This window comes from Oncorhynchus kisutch, linkage group LG2 (genome assembly GCF_002021735.2).
Source record: "Oncorhynchus kisutch isolate 150728-3 linkage group LG2, Okis_V2, whole genome shotgun sequence".
In the NCBI taxonomy this organism is placed as follows: domain Eukaryota; kingdom Metazoa; phylum Chordata; class Actinopteri; order Salmoniformes; family Salmonidae; genus Oncorhynchus; species Oncorhynchus kisutch.
The window spans coordinates 21,465,311-21,489,794 of NC_034175.2; the positions used below are offsets into that span (position 1 = coordinate 21,465,311).

General features: G+C 42.2%; 3 protein-coding genes across 7 annotated transcripts in view; all 3 read left to right on the top strand.

The window, feature by feature from the left end:
* The first annotated feature begins 4,172 nt into the window (after positions 1-4,172).
* LOC109909530 (sialic acid-binding Ig-like lectin 8) lies at positions 4,173-9,722 on the top strand. Of its 2 annotated transcripts, XM_020508548.2 has the most exons (9): positions 4,173-4,280; positions 6,254-6,361; positions 6,624-7,001; positions 7,160-7,480; positions 7,571-7,834; positions 8,030-8,149; positions 8,285-8,411; positions 8,632-8,713; positions 8,867-9,722. In XM_020508548.2, the coding sequence occupies exons 2-9, from the start codon at positions 6,301-6,303 to the stop codon at positions 9,287-9,289; spliced, it is 1,776 nt and encodes a 591-aa protein (XP_020364137.1). In that variant the 5' UTR covers positions 4,173-4,280; positions 6,254-6,300; the 3' UTR covers positions 9,290-9,722. The 2 variants fall into 2 exon arrangements, with proteins under 2 accessions (XP_020364137.1, XP_031646545.1); XM_031790685.1 differs by having other exon boundaries at positions 7,571-8,149.
* A 1,190-nt stretch (positions 9,723-10,912) lies between these two features.
* On the top strand, positions 10,913-13,018 carry irgq2 (immunity-related GTPase family, q2). The gene is made up of 2 exons (XM_020500713.2): positions 10,913-11,131; positions 11,683-13,018. Exon 2 carries the CDS (start codon positions 11,685-11,687, stop codon positions 12,831-12,833), a length of 1,149 nt encoding a protein of 382 aa, XP_020356302.1. The 5' UTR covers positions 10,913-11,131; positions 11,683-11,684; the 3' UTR covers positions 12,834-13,018.
* A 1,922-nt stretch (positions 13,019-14,940) lies between these two features.
* si:dkey-24p1.1 (B-cell receptor CD22) overlaps positions 14,941-24,484 on the top strand; it is a 25,645-nt gene continuing 16,101 nt past the window's right edge. The window contains exons 1-2 of one of the 4 annotated variants that reach the window (XM_020508568.2): positions 14,941-15,035; positions 23,586-23,665. In XM_020508568.2, coding sequence (XP_020364157.1) covers positions 14,980-15,035; positions 23,586-23,665 — 136 coding nt within the window. In that variant the 5' untranslated portion in view covers positions 14,941-14,979. Of the gene's footprint in view, positions 15,036-16,662; positions 17,009-23,585; positions 23,666-24,484 lie in introns of those variants that run through there. The other 3 variants (XM_020508576.2, XM_020508582.2, XM_020508591.2) reach the window with 3 other exon arrangements.

The window sequence follows — 24,484 nt, forward strand, 5'->3', positions numbered from 1 at the left end:
TGTTCTTGGGGACCTTCAATGCTGCAGAGATGTTTTGGTACCCTTCCCCAGATCTGTACCTCGACATAATCTTGTATCAGAGCTCTACGGACAATTCCTTCAACCTCATGGCTTGGTTTTTGCTCTGACAAGCACTGTCTACTGTGGGAAGTTATATAGACAGGTGTGTGCCTTTCCAAATCATGTCTGATCAATTTAATTTACCACAGGTGGACTCCAATGAAGTTGTAGAAACATCTCAAGAATGATCAATGGAAACAGGATGCACCTGAGCTCAATTTCGAGTGTCATAGCAAAGGGTCTGAATACCTAAGTAAACAAGGTATTTCTGTTTTATTTTTTTTACATTTGCAAACATTTCTAAAAAACAGTTTTGGCTTTGTTATTATTGGGTATTTTTTGTAGATTGATGAGGATTTAAAATTTTTTGAGTATGGCTTTAAAGTAACTAAATGTGGAAAGAGTCGAGGGGTCTGAATAATTTACGCATGCACTTTAAATGCCCTGACTTCTGCAGAGGCCATATCGCAGAAGATGCCAGATTGACCATGCAAAGCCTTTTAAGGCACTGAACCAAAACGGTAGCTGCGCCTGAGCAATGTAGAAACGGTGCACCTGGCCTCCAGAATCCCTCGACTTCATTCAAATTGAGATGGTTTGGAATGAGTCGGAGAGCTAAGCCAAAAACAGCTCAGTTATGTGTGGGAACTCCTTCAAAACTGTTGGGAAAGCATTCCAGGTGAAGCTGGTTGAGAGAATGCCAAGAGTGTGCAAAGCTATCATTAAGGCAAAGGGTAGCTATTTGAAGAATCTCAAATATAAAATATATTTTGATTTATTTAACACTTTTTTTTCGTTACTACATGATTCCATATGTGTTATTTCATGGTTTTGATGTCTTCACTATTATTCTACATGATAGAAAATAGTAAAACATGAAGATAAACTCTGTAATGAGTAGGTGTTCTAAAACTTTTGACCAGTAGTGTATGTTTTTGTACCCCTTTAAACTAGAAAGTATCATGATCCATTGGGTATTTTGATATGTTCAGTGATTAGTAATGTACTCCCCTGTGGTCTCAAGATGAATGGTTTTGCCCACTTGAAAGTTTTGCAATTGAAATACAAAAAAAGAAACGAGAAATGATTTGACCTCTACTTTTCCAAACCACATCTTTGTCAGTCCTTCCCCATGGTGAAAAAACAGAAACGTTACAAAAGTAAAATTACACTTCCTTAAAAAACCTTCCAAACTTGCCTCATTGTACAACAAGTACATAATTGTATTGAAAATGTACAACCACCAGGCACATACAGTACCAGCTGACACAGGGCTGTAAAATAAAGCATTTACCAAAACTATTTAGAGGCGTTGTGGCGCGGATTGAATCTCGGCCTGATTCGGATACTGCAGTTGCAACTATTGGCAAGTTAAATGGTTAAAAACATATTTGTGTGATGTACAGTAGTACTGTAAACAATGGAGAGGTGGCGTGAGGATAACTGTTAATAAAGTAATGGAGAACTGTAATTGGAGGGGGTATTTCTACCTTACTGTTTAGGAGATGTGTTGAGAAAACAGATTTTCGACCAAAACATTTTCTTCCTTTATTTTAGCTTGGAATCGAAGAAAGATGGCTTTTCTGTAGATGGGATGAACTTGGGTATTTAGACTATCAGTGGCCACCACTGGATGGAAGACGTTTAAGGATTTAGTCATCAGGCCATCAGACATTTAGAACATCCAAAGACAAGGAATATCCAGTTAACTTAGACATGTTACAAAGAAAATATACCACAATAAACTCAGTGTATATACAGTGCCTTGCGAAAGTATTCGGCCCCCTTGAACTTTGCGACCTTTTGCCACATTTCAGGCTTCAAACATAAAGATATAAAACTGTATTTTTTTGTGAAGAATCAACAACAAGTGGGACACAATCATGAAGTGGAACGACATTTATTGGATATTTCAAACTTTTTTAACAAATCAAAAACTGAAAAATTGGGCGTGCAAAATTATTCAGCCCCTTTACTTTCAGTGCAGCAAACTCTCTCCAGAAGTTCAGTGAGGATCTCTGAATGATGATAAATACATTCCACCTGTGTGTAATCAAGTCTCCGTATAAATGCACCTGCACTGTGATAGTCTCAGAGGTCCGTTAAAAGCGCAGAGAGCATGATGACGAACAAGGAACACACCAGGCAGGTCCGAGATACTGTTGTGAAGAAGTTTAAAGCCGGATTTGGATACAAAAAGATTTCCCAAGCTTTAAACATCCCAAGGAGCACTGTGCAAGCGATAATATTGAAATGGAAGGAGTATCAGACCACTGCAAATCTACCAAGACCTGGCCGTCCCTCTAAACTTTCAGCTCATACAAGGAGAAGACTGATCAGAGATGCAGCCAAGAGGCCCATGATCACTCTGGATGAACTGCAGAGATCTACAGCTGAGGTGGGAGACTCTGTCCATAGGACAACAATCAGTCGTATATTGCACAAATCTGGCCTTTATGGAAGAGTGGCAAGAAGAAAGCCATTTCTTAAAGATATCCATAAAAAGTGTCGTTTAAAGTTTGCCACAAGCCACCTGGGAGACACACCAAACATGTGGAAGAAGGTGCTCTGGTCAGATGAAACCAAAATTGAACTTTTTGGCAACAATGCACAACGTTATGTTTGGCGTAAAAGCAACACAGCTCATCACCCTGAACACACCCCATCCCCACTGTCAAACATGGTGATGGCAGCATCATGGGCTGGGCCTGCTTTTCTTCAGCAGGGACAGGGAAGATGGTTAAAATTGATGGGAAGATGGATGGAGCCAAATACAGGACCATTCTGGAAGAAAACCTGATGGAGTCTGCAAAAGACCTGAGACTGGGATGGAGATTTGTCTTCCAACAAGACAATGATCCAAAACATAAAGCAAAATCTACAATGGAATGGTTCAAAAATAAACATATCCAGGTGTTAGAATGGCCAAGTCAAAGTCCAGACCTGAATCCAATCGAGAATCTGTGGAAAGAACTGAAAACTGCTGTTCACAAATGCTCTCCATCCAACCTCACTGAGCTCAAGCTGTTTTGCAAGGAGGAATGGGAAAAAATGTCAGTCTCTCGATGTGCAAAACTGATAGAGACATACCCCAAGCGACTTACAGCTGTAATCGCAGCAAAAGGTGGCGCTACAAAGTATTAACTTAAGGGGGCTGAATAATTTTGCACGCCCAATTTTTCAGTTTTTGATTTGTTAAAAAAGTTTGAAATATCCAATAAATGTCGTTCCACTTCATGATTGTGTCCCACTTGTTGTTGATTCTTCACAAAAAAAGACAGTTTTATATCTTTATGTTTGAAGCCTGAAATGTGGCAAAAGGTCGCAAAGGGGGCCGAATACTTTCGCAAGGCACTGTACTTTTTTTCTAATAGCAGCAACACATACTGTATTTTAGGGATTATAGTTCAAATGTAATTACTTGGGAGAAGTAAAACCCCACCTATATAAATATAGTAAGGTTGGTGGCACTTAAACAAAGTCTTAAAATGTGAAAAGAAACTTAACTGAGGCCGACAGAGTGTTGTAAAAGCCTTGGTCAAACTCAGTAAGGTTAACTATCAGATCTTAAAGTAAAACACATCATGAGCTGAAGACCAAGGCATCATTTTATTACCTTCTTTTAGCTAGGCAAGTCAGTTAAGAACAAATTCTTATTTACAATGACAGCCTACTGGGGAACAGTGCCTTGTTCAGGGGCAGAACCTTGTCAGCTCAGGGATTTGATCCAGCAACCTTTTGGTTACTGCCCCAACACTCTAACCACTAGGCTACCTGCCCGCCCCAAAACATGTGGCATAATGGATTTTACAGTTATGCTGTTTTCACAGGAATTGCAGTTAGATCTCTTTTATGTACAGTACCGGTCAATTATGTTGATTTATGACTACATGCACATTTGCTGTACAAAATGACACTATTACTGGTTTTGAATAAGTTACAAATGATAAAACTTCAGAATTTATCTGAATATATAAGCTACGGGATTGTAGTGTTGGTTGATCGGTATGGATTGATGGGTTGGTTGATGGGCTTGGGTTGATTATGGTCTATATACAGTCCAGTATGGCTGGGCGGTATGCTGTACAGAGGGACTTCCTGGATGCAGCATCAGGTTAGAGGGAGGAGTAACAGACTGGGGACATGAAGTGACAGTTCACACTCATCAGAGACTCACACATGGCTCATAGTCAACAAGAAGAGAGAGCACACAGAGAGAGGTAATGTGCTGATTCAGTCTTATTCTTTACATGGCAAATATGTTTGTTTTTTAAGTGCTTGGAAAAAAATGGGGAACTCTAGACGTTACTTATGTAACTAAACTAGTAACTCCTTAGTCTTTGGTAGAAACAATTGGCACTTTGTTTGTTACAATGACTCCCCACGTGACTTAAAATGTAATTACTCTGTTACCATGTAGTTTCAAAATAAGTTCCAGACCATTATGGTAAAATAAAGCATAACTAGGAGTTTGACATCTCTCCATGCATTAAATTACAGTTGAAAAAAACGAGGTGAGAAGGTTGTGACAATCAGAAACGTGTCATGAAACGTTCATGTCAGTTGTTAGGAAGGCCTATGTATCCTCCAAACACAGCTGGCAACGGGATGTGTAGATATTATCATACTAAAGAACAAGAAGGCCCGCACACGGTTGATGCTCTCAATTCACTGCTTTACTGACAACATTTCGATCTCGAAACGGATCTTCGTCAGGTCAAACAAACTGAGTACTCACTTCCCAAAATATACACATTCCATCTTCCATCACCATTATGCACATGACTCGTGTAGGTGTGGTAACAATAAAACATGTGGCACAAGCAATCATAATTAATCTGAGAGGTACATATGGTCATAAAGGATTATATACATACAAATGGATTCAAGTTCAAAATCTTGGCAACAGTAGTAAAAAGATTGTTGAAAACATTTGGAATACCCTCCCATATGACTATTACGAGCAGGAGCTGAGGTGGCCGTAAGTATAATTCCAGTGACCTATTTCAAAAACTATTAGTGCATCTCTAATATTTGATATCAATGAGATGGGCAGATATAGTAGTTACAGAATCTAATATATACAGTATGTACAAAGTAACTAGGAGACCAGGAAGCCAAGACAAATCAAAGTGACATACAGTATGTAAGAAAGGGTCTGATATCAAACTCTTGGTTCAGACCTTTAGGAGACGTGGTGCACAAACGGTGATTCCAATACAATTCTCTTCTCAATAATAGAGTCTTAACATGTTCGATACCAATGTATCTCAGAGAGCTAATGTTGTGACGGGCCTCCATGAAATGTGCAGCCACAGGGTTTCTCTGGTCGAGGGACCTGATATTACTCCTGTGTTCTGCTATTCCTGTTTCAGAGCGCGTCTCGTTTTTCCTGCATAGCATATACCACAAATACACTTGATCAGGTTTATCAAATTTTTTGGTGGAACGTGTAATGATGTCCTTAATCTTGATGGCCTTGCCCGTGATAGGGGGATTGAACATTGTGCATTTATTCGTAAAGTTACACTGGGTACATCGACCACATCTGTAATTACCATCCGGCAGATTGTCTAGAAAGGTATCACGTGCCACTGGAGGAAGATCACACCTCACCACTGATGTTGGGGGAGCGTCTGAAGACGACCCGCAGAGGTTCTTTAACCTTTTTTCCAGTTGTGGATCAGTGCTTAAGATGTGCCAGGGCTTTTTAATGATGTGGTCAAACTGTTTACCAAGTGGGGAGTATTGAAGGAAGCATTTAACACGTTGGTCAGGAGGGTGGGGAGGTTTTGGCATGAGGCTGTCATCCTTGGTCATATTTTTTTTACGTTCCCCTGCATCATGCAGCCATTCCTCTGGGTAACCTCGCTGTCTGAAACGCTCATGCAGACAGTGGGCTTGCTTGTCATAGTCACTCTGTGTACTACAAATCCTGCGTATGCGACTGTATTGGCTGATGGGGAGGCTCTTTTTTAGGGGTCTAAGGTTGGAAGCTGTCTCCGGGTAACTAGGAATTCCTGTCCGTCGGCTTCCTGTTTAGGTCGGTGCTGAAGCCCTCCCCCTCCCTCTTTGTCAAAATGGCAAGAAAACTTGTTTTGTGCATCAAGGGTGAGAGTGAATTTCAAATGTTCAGTACTTGTATAACACTATTTATCATGCTATTCTGTGTTATTCTCTTTCTGCGCTCCAGACCTGTGGACACAGACAAGGGGAAAAGAGAAAGAGGTGAAAGACAGGATGTGGGTCCTCATTTTGGCAGCTCTACTCTTCTCTCTGACAGAGAGAGCAACATGTCGAAGTAGGGTTCCTTTCATCATTAAAGTATTGTTAATATTGAAATCATTAGTAGATGTATAGATGTGGTAATCGTAGTGGTACTGTATGGTAATTAAAACCCCAAAACATTTTAACCTCAACTGATTCTGTATCATCAAAAATGTAATGAACAAGTGAAGTGCTTTCTGTATTACACTATCTAATAAAACATGTTTACGAACAGGTGAAGTAGTATCCAAGTGCTTTCTGTAATACTCATGACTGTATTCATTTCCCTCCATCAGAACTGGTAGCACCACCAAAAGCATCATCCTGGACCATCACCTTCAGTCCAGCAGAAATAACAGCAGAGAAGGGACTATGTGCTGTTATTTCATGTACTTTCACTCACCCTGATAACATCAAGCCTACCGCTGCAATATGGTTCAAGTGCCCTGCAAGTGACAGATGTGATAAGGTTAAAAACATAATTTTCCACTCTGAAACTCCCTCTAAAGCTCAGAAAGCTTATAAACAGAGAGTATCTCTACTGGAGACTGATCTGACAAAGAAGAACTGTAGTGTGATCATCAACGACATCAGAGAGAATGATGCTGGAGAGTATCAATTCAGACTTCCAAGTTCATATACATACCCGAAGAAAGTGAGCATCACAGTGAGCGGTACTATGACTATTATTACCAGTTACAGTGACAACCTATTATTGTAGTTAATTGTATACAGTACAAACTTGCCAAGTTCCCCCTCAGGTCAGGGTTAGGGTTGCTGTTTTGTACACAGATGTAAAACTCACTTCTGTATTTGTATTTCCTGCCTCCAGCTCTGACCCAGAAGCCCTCAGTGTTGACTCCTGCTCTGACAGAGGGAGAACCAGCTACTCTGACCTGCACCGCCCCGGGGATCTGCTCTGGAACTCCTCCTAACATCACATGGACATGGAGAGGAACAGGAGACAACATCACTGAGCTCAGAGACAACATCACCATACAAGAGAGAGAGGACCTGACCACTGTGACGACAACCCACTTCTCAACGTTGACCTTCACCCCCTCAGCTAAGCATCACGGCACCAACGTCACATGTCTGGTGACATTCAATGGCCGCATCACCACTAAGAAGACACTGACAATGAATGTGGCATGTAGGTAGTGTACATTATCTGACCTCCCGTTGTGCTGCAACACTTCCATTTCATGAACACGATTTGTATGTACTGTTCTTTGTTTTCTAGATGTGAAGGAACCCAAGATCTCTGGCTGTAACACAGTGAGAGAGGGTGATACCCTGAATCTGACCTGCAGTGATGACAGCTGCCCACCATCATCATCCAACATCACCTGGAGTAAGAAGGGGACAACAGCTTTGGAACGGAATAACTCTGGACGGGCCATTCTCATCATCTCTAACATGACAAGAGAACATGCTGGGGAGTATGTGTGTACAGCTCAACACCACAGTAGATCTCTGACGGCTTCCACTGTTGTCACTGTGATGTGTGAGTACAAGCAGCGCTGTTCAGACAGATTGAAAATGGCTTGTGACATGCTGTTACCTTTAAATTGCCTATGGTTTATCTCCCCTCTCATGACCTGTGTGTGTGTGTGTGTAACTCAGGGAGTTCCCTTACCCTTTATAAGATGGTTAACACTAAAAGAGTACAGTTTTACTACATCAGTGTTGATGTTCTCAGTGAACAGCACCATCAGCCTGCCTGTCAGAAACCACACCAATACCACTATGGAGTGTGTCAGCAGAAATGAAGCGGGCAGAGTGAGAGAGGTGCAAGTCACCCAAATAGAAAAACAAGAAGGTAAAGATACAAGTTAACACACTTTGTTAGAGAGCCACAGCTTCCCAATATCAATGCAACATAGAGGATTTGCACGCTTGGATTGAGAAAAGGTGTGAGCCACTTCTAAAATCCAACGCGGTGTTCTCTTTATAGAGGATGTGTCTAAAGACATCATGGCTTTGCTGTCGGACCTACAACTGATTACTGCATTTGTGGTTGGTGCAGCCCTCTCAGCCAGCATCTTTTGTATCTTCCTGTGTTTGAAAGGGAAACGTAAAAGGTACATGCATTCTATTACTGATGTACAGTCGCTATTGACTGAATATGTTATTTAAAAAATCTGTTGTAAATTGTCTCACTGATTTATTTATATTTATTATCAAGAACATCAGATTTCTTGTCAAAAGTACCAATGCCTTGCACCATATTGTAATGGAAGTGCTTGCTAACACCTCCAAAATACAGTGATTGAGACATTTCATTTGAACTCTTTTCCTTAGATGCAAAGAGAGGATCCCAAAGGACTCAGACTCCAAAAGCCATTTCATGAACCTGGAGATGGTGGCATGTGAAGACCAACAGGTACAGTACCAGTTCCTTTCTTTATTCAGCTTTACCAACATTTAGTTAGCATTGACATGCCAATAGGAGTTTACAAGGCAACACAAACATGTCTGGTACCACCAAGCTATCAAAATACTCCTAACACAGTGCTTTCTGTCGTCTACTGCATAGATGGATGCAGGACAGGCTGTGGGGGGCAAACAGACCCCTCTGCAGGTGGAGCTAAGGGAGGGAGAAGAAAACGGAGGGCCCCAGACCAGTGGAGCCGTAGGGAAATCTACCACAGGGGGAGAACCAAATGAAGTGGACTACGCCAGTATCAACTACTCCCTGCTGAAGAAGAAGACTCCTGAGGAGGCAGAGAAGAAGACCACCACCACAGAGACAGACTACGCCGAAATCAAACGACAGAAGAAGAATGAGGAGGAAGAAGATGGTGGAGAGGGGAGTGGTGTGATGGAAGAGGTAGAATGGGAGGAAGGGGATGAGATGGTAGGGAAGGAAGAGGAGAAAGAGAACGGTAAGCCATTACGAGAGACAGATGAGGATACAGCACTTTACTCCAACATCAAGGCTATTATGGGTGGAGAGTGACACAGCAACATGGGAAATAGCACACAGCACTATGGCTTCTAATATACAGCACTGCGGTGTTTTCTCATATTCCAGATTGAATGTTTTATGATGATAGAGACTGAAACTACTGTAGGAAATAGTTTTGGTAATTCTTTCTTTTTCAGCCTTATCTAATGTAATGTTAGTTTTGTAATGATTCTGTTTTTGTGTCACCATGGAAGGACATGGTGTCTCCTCTGATCCTTCATGTTTTTGTATTTTGATTTAACCCTAACCCTATATATTGAGGCACTACCTTACTTTTGATGTTTGTGTGTATTTTAGTTGTTTGCTATATGCTAAGAATTTCTAAATGATGTTTTAACTGTCTTGTAGCATGATGTACTACAGTACCCATAATGCTCTGTATCAATATACGGTTTCATCTTGGTAAAGACGTTCCTAAAGCTAACACTATGGTGTCCCGTCTACTTATTAATACATTAGAGGAGGCTGGTGGTAGGAGCTATAGGAGGACAGGTTCATTGTAATGGCAGGAATGGGACGGCAGGGTAGCCTAGTGGTTAGAGAGCGTTGGACTGGTAACTGAAAGGTTGCACAGATCAAATCTCCGAGCTGACAATCTGTCGTTCTGCCCCTGAACAAGGCAGTTAACCCACTGTTCCTAGGCTGTCATTGAAAATAAGAATTTGTTCTTAACTGACATGCCTAGTTAAATAAATACTTGAAACTGTATCAAACATATGAAAACCACATGTATGACTCTGTTCCATTAATTCCATTCCAGCCATTAAAACAAGCCTGTCCTCCTACAGCTCATCACACCAGCCTCCTCTGTAATACATGGTGTCAGAAGTTGGATGTCTATTTATTATCTCCACAAATTGTATTCGACAGTGATTACACAGATGGTGTGACTGCAGAGAACAGTAGAGGTTTTCTATAGAACTCCAGTTCCTTCACCGTGTATTCTATGTTGACATAATCAAAATGTATATGTTCACGATCATTGTAAATAAGAATTTGTTCTTAATTGACTTGACTAGTTAAATAAATGTTACATTTAAATGAAATAAAAATGTAAACAATATTACTATGCTACAAACAACCCCTAGATAGAGGCACTCCATTTGACATGACAACCGCAAAGCCACATAATTTACAAGCCCACTTCTAAACCCCATTCTCAGTTTGAGTTTTTATCATAGTACTCATTTATCAGAAAAGGAAACTGATTTAAGGTGATCTCAACCATCTGCTGGTGTAAGTGAAAACAGAACAACAGGCTCTGATTGGAAGGCAGATGTTTAAAATTAACCCTGAAACTCTCAGATGTCGGCAGAGGTTTCTCACATGGTTTCCTCTGAACAAAAAAAACACCAAGAGGTGTGTGTGTGTGAGTCACAATAGCAGGAAATGGACACTCCCTTTCACATTGTAAATCTGTCTGTGTTGTGGTGGTGGTTTCTTTTGCACTGTACCTGTCACTGAGCTACCGAACAAACCCACGTACAAACACCTGTGTTATTCCTCAGGTTTGGATGAAAAGAAAATGAAGATGTCCCTTTACTGTTAAATGTTCATTTAGAGAGTACGTCACCTGCCAATTGTCAGTGTGAGCATCATGGACTCTGTGTGTACAGTATCGTGTGTACAGTATGTGCTCACACTCATACTGGATTAAGGATGGGATTACAGGATTAGAATGTTCCACTCACATTAAAGAGCCTGTAAATAGATCTAGCAGACACAGTCAGCACACTTCGCTTGTATTGAGGATGTATCTGCCATTGATCATTGGATAAGGATGTATTTCCCTTTTTAAGGTCTGCCCTTAGGTTTTTTTCATCCAGGTCAAAGGTAAGGCACAGGCAGTAGCATACATTAGTACTGTAGACCAGACAGATACTTGGAGCTAAAATAGTGTATTTGTTTACACAACACTTACCACTACCCAATACTGTCATAGAAAAAGTTAAATACGTTATATCTGATTAATTGTGTAAATAAATTGTTTTATTGTGTTCCCACTTATCCCGAGTTGATACAGCAGTAAGGGATTGTGTTCCCACTTATCCCGAGTTGATACAGCAGTAAGGGATTGTGTTCCCACTTATCCCGAGTTGATACAGCAGTAAGGGATTGTGTTCCCACTTATCCCGAGTTGATACAGCAGTAAGGGATTGTGTTCCAGGTCTTCGAGGGCTGCACTGTATGTCAGTGTTTGTTCTTGCCTTCTACTCAGAGACTAATAAATACCTCAGTATTAAACTGTGTGGACATAACAGCCAATCAATTATCAATTGAATTGATCAACTACGTGCCCAAGAAATGTAATCCTCCACTATTAAGATGTGTGAGTGTTCCTACGTGTTGATCTATGCTAATGACCATCCGCACCTCTCTCACAGCCATGGCGGCGGATGTTGTATCTCACAGCCTGAACCTCCTGGAGACTCTCAAAGAGTCTATTGAGAACAACAAGCTGTCAGATGTCAAGGATGCTGTGGAGGACCTCCTGATCAGCCGGATCAACCTGGCCGTGGCAGGAGAGCGGGGGCCCGAGAAGTCTGCATTCATCAACGCCCTCCGTGGCCTGGGGCCTGAGGATGAAGGAGCCGCCCTATCCCCGTGCCCCACTTCTCCAGAGGAGATGGCCATCTATCCCAACCCTAAGCACCCTGACTTCAGGCTCTGGGACTTGCCACCCACCCCCGCAGCCTCGCCCTTTGACCCAGAAGGGTACATGGAGCGGGTGAAGTTCCTGCGGTACAACGTGGTGGTCATGGCGTTCACACAGAGTCTCCAGGCCAACAGCGTGGCGGTGTTCCTGGAAGCCCGCTCTGTGCAGAGGGACACTGTGTACTTCGCCCTGCTGGCCTCGGAGAAGGACACAGAAAAGGGTCTGGAGGAGAGGCGGAAGGCCAGCCTAGAGTTGTTGAAGGCCCAGGGGGTGGCCCTGCCTAAGGTGTTCCTAGTGAGGCCCTCCCGTCTGGAAAAACTTGACTTCCCAGGACTCCTGGAGGAGATGGAGAGGGACCTACCAGAGATCCGAGCCCACGCTCTCCTCCTGGCCCTGCCCACTCTCTCCCCAGTCCTGATCACCCAGAAGAGAGACGCCTTCAAGGCCTTAGTCTGGGCTGCCGCGTCACTCTCTGGTGGGGTGTCGGCCATCCCCGTGCCCCTGGTGGCCTCCATGGTGGACGCCAGAGTCGGTGTGAGGATCCTCACCAAGGCCAGGGCCTCGCTCTGTCTGGACGACGAGTCTGTTGAGCGGTTGGCACGGCAACGCGGCATGGAGCCGGCACAGCTCAAAGCCCTGCGGACGTGTAACCTGTCGGCTGAAGTCACCAAGGGGGAGGTAAAGCTTCGGCTGGCAGCGGCAGAGAAGGAGTTGACCACCAACACAACCCGGCTGGTGGAGATGGCCATGCCCAGGCACGCCCGCTCAGCTGGTCGTTCCTTCACTGTCATGTTGCAGGCTCTCAATGGGGCCATCGATGAGATGGTGGTTGACGCAGAGAAGATACTGGCTGCTGCTGGTATTGGAGAGGGGAAATGAAGGAGGTCAAGAGGAGGGCTAGAAATAGTGCAATGAAAAATGTTTTAAAACATTTGCAATGGAAATGCAAATATGCATTGCGTAGGACTTTCCTGCAGACAAATTATCTAGTGGCTTCATGGTTAAAATGTTATTACTATTTTTCATAATTTCATAATTAATAAACATTATTTCAAAAACCCTGCAGAAAATCAGGTGTTTCTATGTCAAAGGATTTTGTTACATTTCAGTCTCCTGTAATGTACAGTACCAGTCAAAAGTATGGACACACCTATTCATTCAAGGGTTTTTCTTTTTTTAAATTCTTTTAACACCCCTACTCTTACGATAAGTGCCATGGGGTCTTTAGTGACCACAGAGAGTCAGCACATCCGTTTAACGTCCCATCCAAGGGTATTTCTTTATTTTTACTATTTTCTAAATTGTAGAATAATAGACTTGTGTTAAACAAATCCAAATATATTTGAGATTCTTCAAAGTAGACACCCTTTGCTTTGATGACAGCTTTGCACACTCTTGACTTTCTCTCAACCAGCTTCACCTGGAATGCTTTTCCAACCGTCTTGAAGGAGTTCCCACATATGCTGAGCACTTGTTGGCTGCTTTTCATTCACTCTGCGATCCAACTCTTCCCAAACCATCTCAATTTTGTTTGAGGTCAGGTGATTGTGGAAGCCAGGTCATCTGATGAAGCACTCCATCACTCACTTTCCTGGTCAAATAGCCCTTACACAGCCTGGAGGTATGTTGGGTAATTGTCCTGTTGAAAAACAAATGACAGTCACACTAAGCCCAAACCAGATTAGATGGCGTATTGCTGCAGAATGCTGTGGTAGTCATGCTGGTTAAGTGCGCCTTCAATTCTAAATAAATCACTGACAGTGTCACGAGCAAAGCACCCCCACACCACCTCCTCCATGCTTCACGGTGGGAACCACACATGCAGAGATCATCCCCTCACCTTCTCTGTGTCTCACAAAGACATGGCGGTTGGAACCAAAAATCCCAAATTTGGACTTGGATTTGGATTTCAACCAGTCTAATGTTCATTGCTTGTGTTTCTTGGCCCAAGCAATTATTTAATTTTTATTGGTGTCTATCTACACTATCTACCTAGAGAGTTTTCATCTGTATTTTTCGGAGCTGTCTACATACCACCACAGACCAATGCTGGCACTAAGAGCGCACTCAATGAGCATGTTAAACATTCAACCAGAGGCAAAAATAAAATCTACACCCCCTTTACTCAAATCAAATCAATTCAAAGTTTATTTGTCACGTGCGCCGAATACAACAGGTGAAATGCTTACTTACAGGCTCTAACCAACAGTGCAAAAAAGGTATTAGGTGAACAATAGGTAAGTAAAGAAATAAAAACAACAGTAAATAGACGGTGAAAGATAACAGTAGCGAGGTTATATAGAGGCACTGGTTAGTCGGGGTGATTGAGGTAGTATGTACATGTAGATATGGTTAAAGGGACTATGCATATATGATAAACAGAGTGATCCTGATTTCAACTACTGCAGCAAAATCCAAGTCCTTGTTTCAGTAACTTTTCTTCCATTTGGTGCCTTTTGAATGTGACCCTGTTCTTTTCATATCACTTTTGCTCCGTTTGTATTTATGCTCAGTTATTACATTTACTGTGGGTGCATTTATGGGCTTTTACATGTTTTGTTATCCACAATCAATAGCTGTGCCAATGTGTATAGGAGTTATTCAACTTGAATACAGTAACTTGGGCAGTATAGCATGTTGTCTTTATATGCAATACAATATTTTCACAGACAAATACGAGTCAGCACTGTGTTTCTGCTTAAATCAGCAAGGTTTTACTCAGAAGGTATTGCACAGTACAGTGCCTCATGTTCTTCATGTACAACAACCACACACACTACACATACTGTAAATTTGAACAAAACACCTGACAGATGAAGTGAGTCTAAGCTCACTTCACAAATACAGTTCTGAACAGCGCAGAATGGAAAACAGATACAGTACCTCCCTCCATCATCAACCCCGAATCATACAAATAGACGCTTCTGTCTGTCATGCTTGGATGATCATGCAAAAACAAATGCAAAGCCTGGCAGATTTTTGGGTTCGTCTTTTAGTTTCTCATCCTTATCTTGAGAAGACAGATATGCTGCAGATACAGTATCTTACACGAGACAGTCATCACAGCGAATCCCTTCTGAGGTAAGAAGAAACAACTTGGTGAATGTTTGCTATTTCTTTTACGCATGTCTACCCATTATAAAGTGAGAAATGTATCCTGGATACATCTTTATTTGCGGTCATAACGAGCTGATGATGTGAAATACCTCATGTGCACATTGAGATAGGAACATTGCTCAAATGCTGTCACTTCCACTTTAAAGTCATAATAAAGTGTCACCAATACATTTCTTATATGAGAATGTACAGTCATTTAGATATTTCTGTCTCAATGATATGGTAATAATGAGAGAGAGAGAACCAACAATTGCAAGACAGAATAATCGAATGGGAAGTGTAAATTTAAGTTCCTGGCCTCCACCTGACAAAAACTTTAGGAAAAACTAATTGTGTGCTGCCACCAAACAGGCAATAATATAGGCCTACACTAGGTTACTGCCAATAAAATTTGCAGTAAACGTTACTTGTACAAGTGAAACTTCTAAACAGATATTTATATTATTGTGGAAGTGTTTATTACTATCCTTGAAGTGAGCAAATGGGATTAAATAAGAATTCGCAGCAGCACTTTCGAAAGCGAGAACATAAAATAAATGCCACCTAATACAAATAATAATCCACATTTGGATAGGCTACTAATTACAAAATAAATAAAGTAATCAAAATAAGTACGAAATTAACCAAATAAATACAGTGCAAATACGTGTAAGGCACACAACATAATATTTTTTGCAAAGGCTACATTTATTTCGAATAAGACGCACTGTGAATACAGGCTTTGAAAATGAAACAAAAAAAAGTGCAACAAGAACCATTCGGCCTATTTTTCTTTTCATTATATATGAACCTACCTAAAGGTTTCTGGCATGGAACAAAATCATGTTCACCTTCTCTGGTTTAATAGACTACAGAGTGGGGTAACAATATTGCCTGCTGTAGGCTTACTGAAAAAAACGTTCAGACGGGAACTTTTTTTGCACAGATGCAGAGGTATTTGAGGGCGACGTTGACAAAGAGCGGAAATCGATCCTCATTCCCTCTCCCCAATGCCACTAGGTCATATATTTACATTTTGTTGGGTGGATTTGAAGCTCCGCGCTGGCCCGCTGTTGTGAACGGATTATGACTTTTTGCTTAGCTCTCCCAAGAACACTGCCCAGTGATGTCTTCTATGTTGAACATGCAAACTCGATCTCTATTCTAATTCCAAATCACCATTGAAAGGGTCTCGTATCACCCTGCAGGTCTACAACGTTTGATTCCAAATCACCATTCAAAGTTATCGGTAACACATATCACCATATGATTGGTTAATATGTGTTTACTTATTTGCACACATGAAAATACAATATTGGTAAAATGATTTCCACATGATTAGACTCTTTAAAAAAGATGCTCGACTATGCATTGAATTGATAGCTTTGGAAAGAAAACACTCTGACGTTTCCAAAACTGCAAAGATTTTCACTGTGAGTGCCCTAGAACAGAAGCTTCAGGCAAAACCAAGATGTTTCTGCAACCAGGAAATGAACAGGATTTCTGAGGCTCCGATTTGCATTATCTCCTTATATGGCTGTGAATGCGACAGGAATGAGCCTACCCTTTCTATCGTTTCCCCAAGGGGTCTGGAGCATTGTGACGCATTTGCAGGCATATCATTGGAAGATTGACCATAAGAGACTACATTTTCCAAGTGTCCGCACGGTGTCCTGCGTGGAAATTGGTGCGCAAAACTCAGCTGCTGGTAAAAAACCATGCTTCCACGAACGGCATATCAATGAAGAGATATGTGAAAAAACACCTTGAGGATTGATTCAAACAACGTTTGCCATGTTTCGGTCGATATTATGGAGTTAATTCGGAAAAAAGTTCGACGTTTCGGTTCGTTTCGGTAGCCAAATGTGTAGTAACAAAACGGAGCGATTTGTCCTACACAAAGAATCTTTCAGGAAAAAAGAGAGTCTCCTCATTGAAACATCTGAAGTTCTTCAAAGGTAAATTATTTTATTTGATTCCTTTGCTGGTTTTTGTGAAAATAAGCTAGCCATCAACACTCTTACACAAATGATTGATTTTCTATGGTTCAAAAGCATATTTTGAAAATCTGAGATGACAGTGTTGTTAAGAAAAGGCTAAGCTTGAGAGCAGGCATATTTATTTCATTTCATTTGCGATTTTTAGAAATCGTTAACGTTGCGTTATGGTAATGAGCCTGAGGGTGTAGTCAGTTTTTTTTATAGGAGTGAATATATTTCAACAAGTCCTGGCGACAGGTGACACTGATAACTCGAGCTTGGTTCTCAAGTTTCTAAACCATACAAAGCCATCTTTGGTACAGTGTCGACAGAATATTTTAATTGAGGAAGTGTGATCACAATTATGAGGATAATTTAGCGATCGGCAGTAGAAAGCCCAATACGGACGGGATACATTTTACAGGGGGTGCTCAAGGTAATGTAATTATGTACAAAAGCACAAATCACCACATCCGTAATTTTAGTCTGGTCTGAATCTGCCATGTCAGATTTGGCAGGAAGGTTATTATCCCAGCCCTAAAAATCGATTGTTTTTCAGCAAACTCCCAGGTGCTCTGATAATATTTATCCCGTGCGGATAAGGCAGTTAACCCACTGTTCCTAGGCCGTCATTGAAAATAAGAATTTGTTCTTAACTGATCTTGCCAAGTTAAATAAAGGTAAAATAAAATTATAAAAAAGAACAGCAGTAAATAAAACAATAGCGAGACTATATACAGGGGGGTACAGAGTCAATGTAAGGGGGCACCGGTTATTTGAGGGAATATGTACATGAAGGTAGAGTTATTAAAGTGACTATGCATAGATGACAACAAAGTGTAGCAGCGGTGTGAAAAAAGGAGCAGGGGGGGGGCAATGCAAATAGTCTGGGTAGCCATTTGATTAGGTGTTCAGGAGTCTAAATGGCTTGGGGGTAGAAGCTCTTTAGAAGCCTCTTGGACCTAGACTTGGCGCTCTGGTGGTAGCAGAGAGAACAGTCTATGACTAGGGTGGCTGGAGTCTTTGACAATTTGTAGGGCCTTCCTCTGTCACCGCCTGGTATAGAGGTTCTGGATGGCAGGAAGCTTGGCCCTGGTGATGAACTGGGTCGTTCGCACTACCCTCTGTAGTGCCTTGTGGTCGGAGGCCGAGCAGTTGCCATAACAGGCAGTGATGCAACCAGTCATGCTCTCGATGGTGCAGCTATAGAACCTTTTGAGGATCTGAGGACCCATGCCAAGTATTTTCAGTCTCCTCAATGGGAATAGGTTTTGTCGTGCCCTCTTCGCGACTGTCTTGGTGTGCTTGGACCATGTTCGTTTGTTGGTGATGTGGACACCAAGGAACTTGAAGATCTCAATGTGCTCCACTGTAGCCCGGTCGATGTGGATGGGGATGTGCTCGGCCCTCTTTTTCCTGTAGTCCACAATCATCTCCTTTGTCTTGATCACATTGAGGGAGAGGTTGTTGTCCTGGCACCACACGGCCAGGTCTCTGACCTCCTCCCTATAGGCTGTCTCGTCGTTGTCGGTGATCAGGCCTAACACTGTTGTGTCATCGGCAAACTTAATGATGGTGTTGGAGTTGTGCCTTGCCGTGCAGTCATGATTGAACAGGGAGTACAGGAGGGGAATGAGCACGTACCCCTAAGGGGCCCCTGTGTTGAGGATCAGCGTGGCGGATGTGTTGTGACCTACCCTTACCACCTGGGGGTGGTCCGTCAGGAAGTCCAGGATTCAGTTGCAGAGGGAGGTGTTCAGTCCCAGGGTCCATTAGCTTATTGATGAGCTTTGAGGGCACTATGGTGTTGATCGCTGAGCTGTAGTCAATGAATAGCATTCTCACAGGTGCTCCTTTTGTCCAGGTGGGAAAGGGCAAGTGCAATAGAGATTGCATCATCTGAGGATCTGTTGGGACGGTATGCAAATTGAAGTGGGTGTGGTGTTTCTGGGATAATGGTGTTGATGTGAGCCATGACCAGCCTTTCAAAGCACTTCATGGCTACAGACGTGAGTGCTACTGGTTGGTAGTCATTTAGGAAGGTTACCTTAGGGTTCTTGGGCACAGGCACTATGGTGGTCGGCTTACAACATGTTGGTATTACAGACTCGGACAGAGAGAGGTTGAAAATGTCAGTGAAGACACTTGCCAGTTAGTTAGTGCATGCTCACAATACACCTGTTTAAAGGTTACCTGTTTAAAAGTTATTCACATCGTCTTCCGGAACAGCTGGTGCTCTCATGCATGCTTCAGTGTTATTTGCCTCGAAGTGAGCATTGAACTATTTTAGCTCGTCTTGTATGCTCGTGTCACTGAGCAGCTTTCGGCTGTGCTTCTTTTTATGGTCTGTAATGGTTTGCAAGCCCTGCCACATCCGACGAGCATCAGAGTCGGTGTACTACGATTCGATCTTAGTCCTGTATTGACACTTTGCCTGATTGATGGTTCGTCGGACGGCATTCCTTGAGCACATTTTTGGGGTACAGTCAATAGCTCTGGACTTCGGGCTAAAAGTCCTCCCGGGTGGCGCAGTGGTTACGGGCGCTGTACTGTGCCATCAGAGACTCTGGGTTCGCGCCCAGGCTCTGTCGTAACCAGCCGCGACCGGGAGGTCTGTGGGGCGACACACAATTGGCCTAGCGTCGTCCGGGTTAGGGAGGGCTCGGCCGGTAGGGATGTCCTTGTCTCATCGTGCACCAGCAACTCCTGTGGCGGGCCGGGCACAGTGTGAGCTATCCAAGGTTTCCAGGTGCACGTTGTTTCCTCCGACACATTGGTGCGGCTGGCTTCCGGGTTGGATGCGCGCTATGTTAAGAAGCAGTGCGGCTTGTTTGGGTTGTGTATCAGAGGATGCATAACTTTCAACCTTCGTCTCTCCCGAGCCCGTACGGGAGTTGTAGCGATGAGACAAGATAGTAACTCCTAAAAACAATTGGATACCACGAAATTGGGGAGAAAAAGGGGTAACATTTTAAAAAGAAAAAAAAAAGAAGTCCAGAGCTATCGACCTGCTCCCTGCCATTACGTTTTATGTGAATGAATTGAACATCGCCAAGGCAGCATAAAACAAATATTGTGCATATTTCATGCAGACTTTGCTTTTTGATCGCAAAGTTTTTGAGCTAAATGTTTGGAAATGACAAGTTCACTTTCTCATTCACAGTTTATAAACGCATATCAAGCGCAAGTGTGCTGTTCAGCTAACATAGGCTGTGTGGGGGGGAATTTAGGACATCTAAAGCTGGGGGCTGTGCATTGAGGACGTCTTCTACTATGGATCGCAAACATATCCCAATGATTATGACTTTTATGAATTAAAATATTATGGCGACACTATACCAAAGCTGGTTTAGAAACTTACCAGATGTGTCATGTGAGCAAGCGTTGCAAAATAAATGTACACATACATGTTATTCAATCATTGCACCCACACTGCAGGTGTGTGCCAAGAAGCGCCTGCTTTGCCAAGTTCTAAAATAGAAGTTGCTTCTATTTGTGACACCAAACGCAATGCAAGTCCAGCCTCTCCCCATCTCCTCATTGGCTTTTAGAAGCATACAGTGGCATGCAAAAGTATTCACCCCCTTGGCATTTTTCCTATTTTGTTTCCTTACAACCTGGAAATAAATAATAATTTGATTTGCATGCCTACCACTTTGAAGATGCAAAATATTTTTTCTTGTGAAACAAGCAAGAAATAAGACAAAACAAACGGAAAACTTGAGGGTGCATAATTTTTCACCACCCCCCCGCCCCTCAAAAGTCAATACTTTGTAGAGCCACCTTTTGCAGCAATTACAGCTGCAAGTCTCTTGGGGTATGCCTATATAAGCTTGGCACATCTAGCCACTGGGATTTTTTCCCATTCTTCAAGGCAAAACTGCTCCAGCTCCTTCAAGTTGGATGGTTCCGCTGGTGTACAGCAATCTTTAAGTCATACCACAGATATTGAATTGGATTGAAGTCTGGGCTTTGACTAGGTCATTCCAAGACATTTAAATGTTTCCCCTTAAACCACTCAAGTGTTGCTTCCGCAGGATGCTTAGGGTCATTGTCCTGCTGGAAGGTGAATCTCCATCCCAGCCTCAAATCTCTGGAAGACCGAAACAGTTTTCCCTCAAGAATTTCCCTGTATTTAGCGCCATCATTCCTTCAATCCTGACCAGTTTTCCAGTCCCAGCCAATAAAAAACATCCCCACAGCATGATGCTGCCACCACCATGCTTCACTTTGGGGATGGTGTTCTCAGGGTGATGAGAGGTGTTGGGTTTGTACCAGACATAACGTTTTCCTCGATGGCCAAGAAGCTCAATTTTAGTCTCATCTAACCAGAGCACCTACTTCCATGTGCTTGGGGAGTCTCCCGCAAGCTTTTTGGTGACCACCAAATGTGTTTGATTATTTTTTTCTTTAAGCAATGGCTTTTTTCTTGCCACTCTTCCGTAAAGCCCTGCTCTGTGAAGTGTGCAGCTTAAAGTGGTCCTATGGACAGATACTCCAATCTCCGCTGAGGAGCTTTGCAGCTACTTCGGGGTTATCTTTGGTCTCTTTTATGCCTCTCTGATTAATGCCCTCCTTGCCTGGTCCATGAGTTTTGCTGGGTGGACCTCTCTTGGCAGGTTTGTTGTGATGCCATATTCTTTCATTTTTTAAATAATGGATTTAATGGTGCTCCGAAGGATGTTCAAAGTTTTGGATATTTTTTTATAACACAACCCTAATCTGTACTTCTGCACAACTTTGTCCCTGACCTGTTTGGAGAGCTCCTTGGTCTTCATGGTGCCGCTTGCTTGGTGGTGCCCCTTGCTTAGTGGTGTTACAGACTCTGGGGCCTTTCAGAACAGGTGTACAGTATATATACTTGAGAACTTGTGACAGATCATGTGACACTTAGATTGCACACAGGTGGACTTTATTGAACTAATTGTGTAACGTCTGAAGGTAATTGGTTGCACCAGATCTTATTTAGGGGCTTCATAGCAAAGGGGGTGAATAAATATGCACCCACCACTTTTCAGTTATTTTTTTTTTGAAACAAGCTTTTTTTTTCACTTCACCAATTTGGACTATTTTGAGTATGTCCATTACATGAAATCCAAATAAAATCCTATTTAAATTACAGGTTGTAATGCAACAAAATAGGAAAAACGCCAAGCAATAATTATTATTCTGATGGAAAACCAAATTTTTCTTCTTAGCGTTTAAAAATGATTTCGATATTTCTTCTTAATTCGCTCAGTAATGTTATGGAAAAAGGGTTCATTGGATAAATGTGGCAACTCTCTCGCGAAAACAATTTTTGGGGCTAGTTTTTAGGCCTTGTGGGAAGGTTTTCAGAGGTCAAATACATTTTAGTTAGACCTGGCAACCCTGCACGTGCCTGCCATCATTCACTTTGAACTGGACTGTGCACTAACAGGCAGTTGCAACAGCGTGACTTTAGATCATTATAACTCATTCGCCATAGGATACCAAATACACCTGACTGTATTTCTGAAAATATGTAAACACCACGGGTGTTCTCTTACGTTTGGGAAATGTACAGTCTTATTGATCAAACATCCATGAAAAGGTAGTCTCTTTCTCCCACAGTTATTATGCACATCAACAACAACAAGATCAACAACTAATGCTTTTGGCCAGTGTCGTCCAGATTAGGGGAGGGTTTGACCGGACAGAATTTCCTTGTCCCATCACGCTCTAGTGACTCCTTGTGGATGCCAGCTGGATGGTGAAGTAGAACTGACAGCATTTTATCTACTTTGCAGATATGAAACAAACAGATCATATCAGTGAAAAATATAAAATTCCCAGTTTATGCTACAAAACAAACGTCTTAAGAGGTTTTAAAAATCGGTCATTTTTTTTATCAACATTCCATGACATTGGACCGTCGTCCTCACATCATCGGAACAGGAAGTTATATTGTCGTCAAGGGCTTATATAGGAAGGGAGAGGAGGGCGTGTTTGAAAAGTTTTATAGCCCATGTCCCTTCACAGGGACAGGCCACTGATTGAGCAGAAAACCCAATTCTCACATTTTAGAAGCTAAAATCACATTTCATCCCATCATGAATAATTTCATATTCAAACATTTAAATTGAACAACAATTCCATGTGAATCCGATAACTCTGATGTGTAGACTTTCCACTGTAGAGTTTGTGTCATCTTATCATTGATGAGAATGTCTCAGATGACAACCAAACTGACATCATATTCAATAAGTACCACCACATATGTTCAATTGTTCGGATTACCAGAATATAGTTCATTTCCCCCCACCTTCTGATGTTCCCAGAATCTCTATATTAACCAAGGTTTTTGCAAATGTAACATCAGTAGGGTAGAGAGGAAAAAGGGGGGAAGAGGTATTTATGACTGTCATAAAACTACCCCCCAGGCCAATGTCATGACACTGTCTACTTAACCAGTGAACTAGAGAGGCATATGCAGCTGAGATATGCTTTGCACACACACACACACACACACACACACACACACACACACACACACACACACACACACACACACACTAATAGTATGTTTCTACTACAGATATCCAGTAATAGTCATGATACTCAAGAGAACAGTTGCAATGTTCCATTTCTTGACAGTTCTTCTGATGCTGTTAAATGGTAGGTGAACATTTTATCTTCTTTAGTTACATATGAAATATACCGTGCATTCAGAAAGTATTCAGACCCCTTGACTTTTCCCACATTTTGTTACTTTACAACATTCTAAAATTGATTAAATTGTTTATTTCAGGTTTGTATAAATTCTAGCAAATATTATATTTACATAGGTATTCAGACCCTTTAGTCAGTACTTTGTTGAAGCACCTTTGGCATCGATTACAGCTTTGAGTCTTCTTGGGTGTGACGCTACAAGCTTGGCACACATGTATTTGGAACATTTTTCCCATTCTTCTTTGCAGATCCTCTCGAGGTCTGTCAGGTTGGATGATAAGCTCCGCTGCACAGCTATTTTCAGATCTCTCCAGAGATATTTGATTGGTTTCAAGTCTGGGTTCTGGCTGGGTCAATCAAGAACATTCAGAGACTTGTCCCGAAGCCACTCCTGCATTTTCTTGGCTGTTTGCTTAGGGTCATTGTCCTGTTGGAAGGTGAACCTTTACCCCAGTCTAAGGTCCTGAGCGCTCTAGAGCAGGTTTTCATCAAGGATCTCTCTGTACTCTCTGCTCCGTTCATCTTTCCCTGGATCCTGCCGCTAAAAACATCCCCACACCATGACGTTGCCACCACCATGCTTCACCATAGGCATGGTGCCAGGTTTCCTCCAGACATTATGCTTGGCATTCAGGCCAAAGAGTTCAATCTAGGTTTCATCAGACCAGAGAATCTTGTTTTTGCTCTGACATGCACTGTCAACTGTGGGATCTTATATAGACAGGTGTGTGTCTTTCCAAATCATGTCCAACAATAGAATTTTCC

Excerpts from the sequence above, each read along its gene's own strand:
- LOC109909530 (XM_031790685.1), top strand. The coding sequence starts at position 6,301 with ATGTGGGTCCTCATTTTGGCAGCTCTACTCTTCTCTCTGACAGAGAGA. Across the intron at positions 7,002-7,159 it reads AGTGAGCATCACAGTGAGCG|CTCTGACCCAGAAGCCCTCA; the intron begins GTACTATGACTA and ends TCCTGCCTCCAG. Across the intron at positions 8,412-8,631 it reads TTGAAAGGGAAACGTAAAAG|ATGCAAAGAGAGGATCCCAA; the intron begins GTACATGCATTC and ends TCTTTTCCTTAG.
- irgq2 (XM_020500713.2), top strand. The coding sequence starts at position 11,685 with ATGGCGGCGGATGTTGTATCTCACAGCCTGAACCTCCTGGAGACTCTC.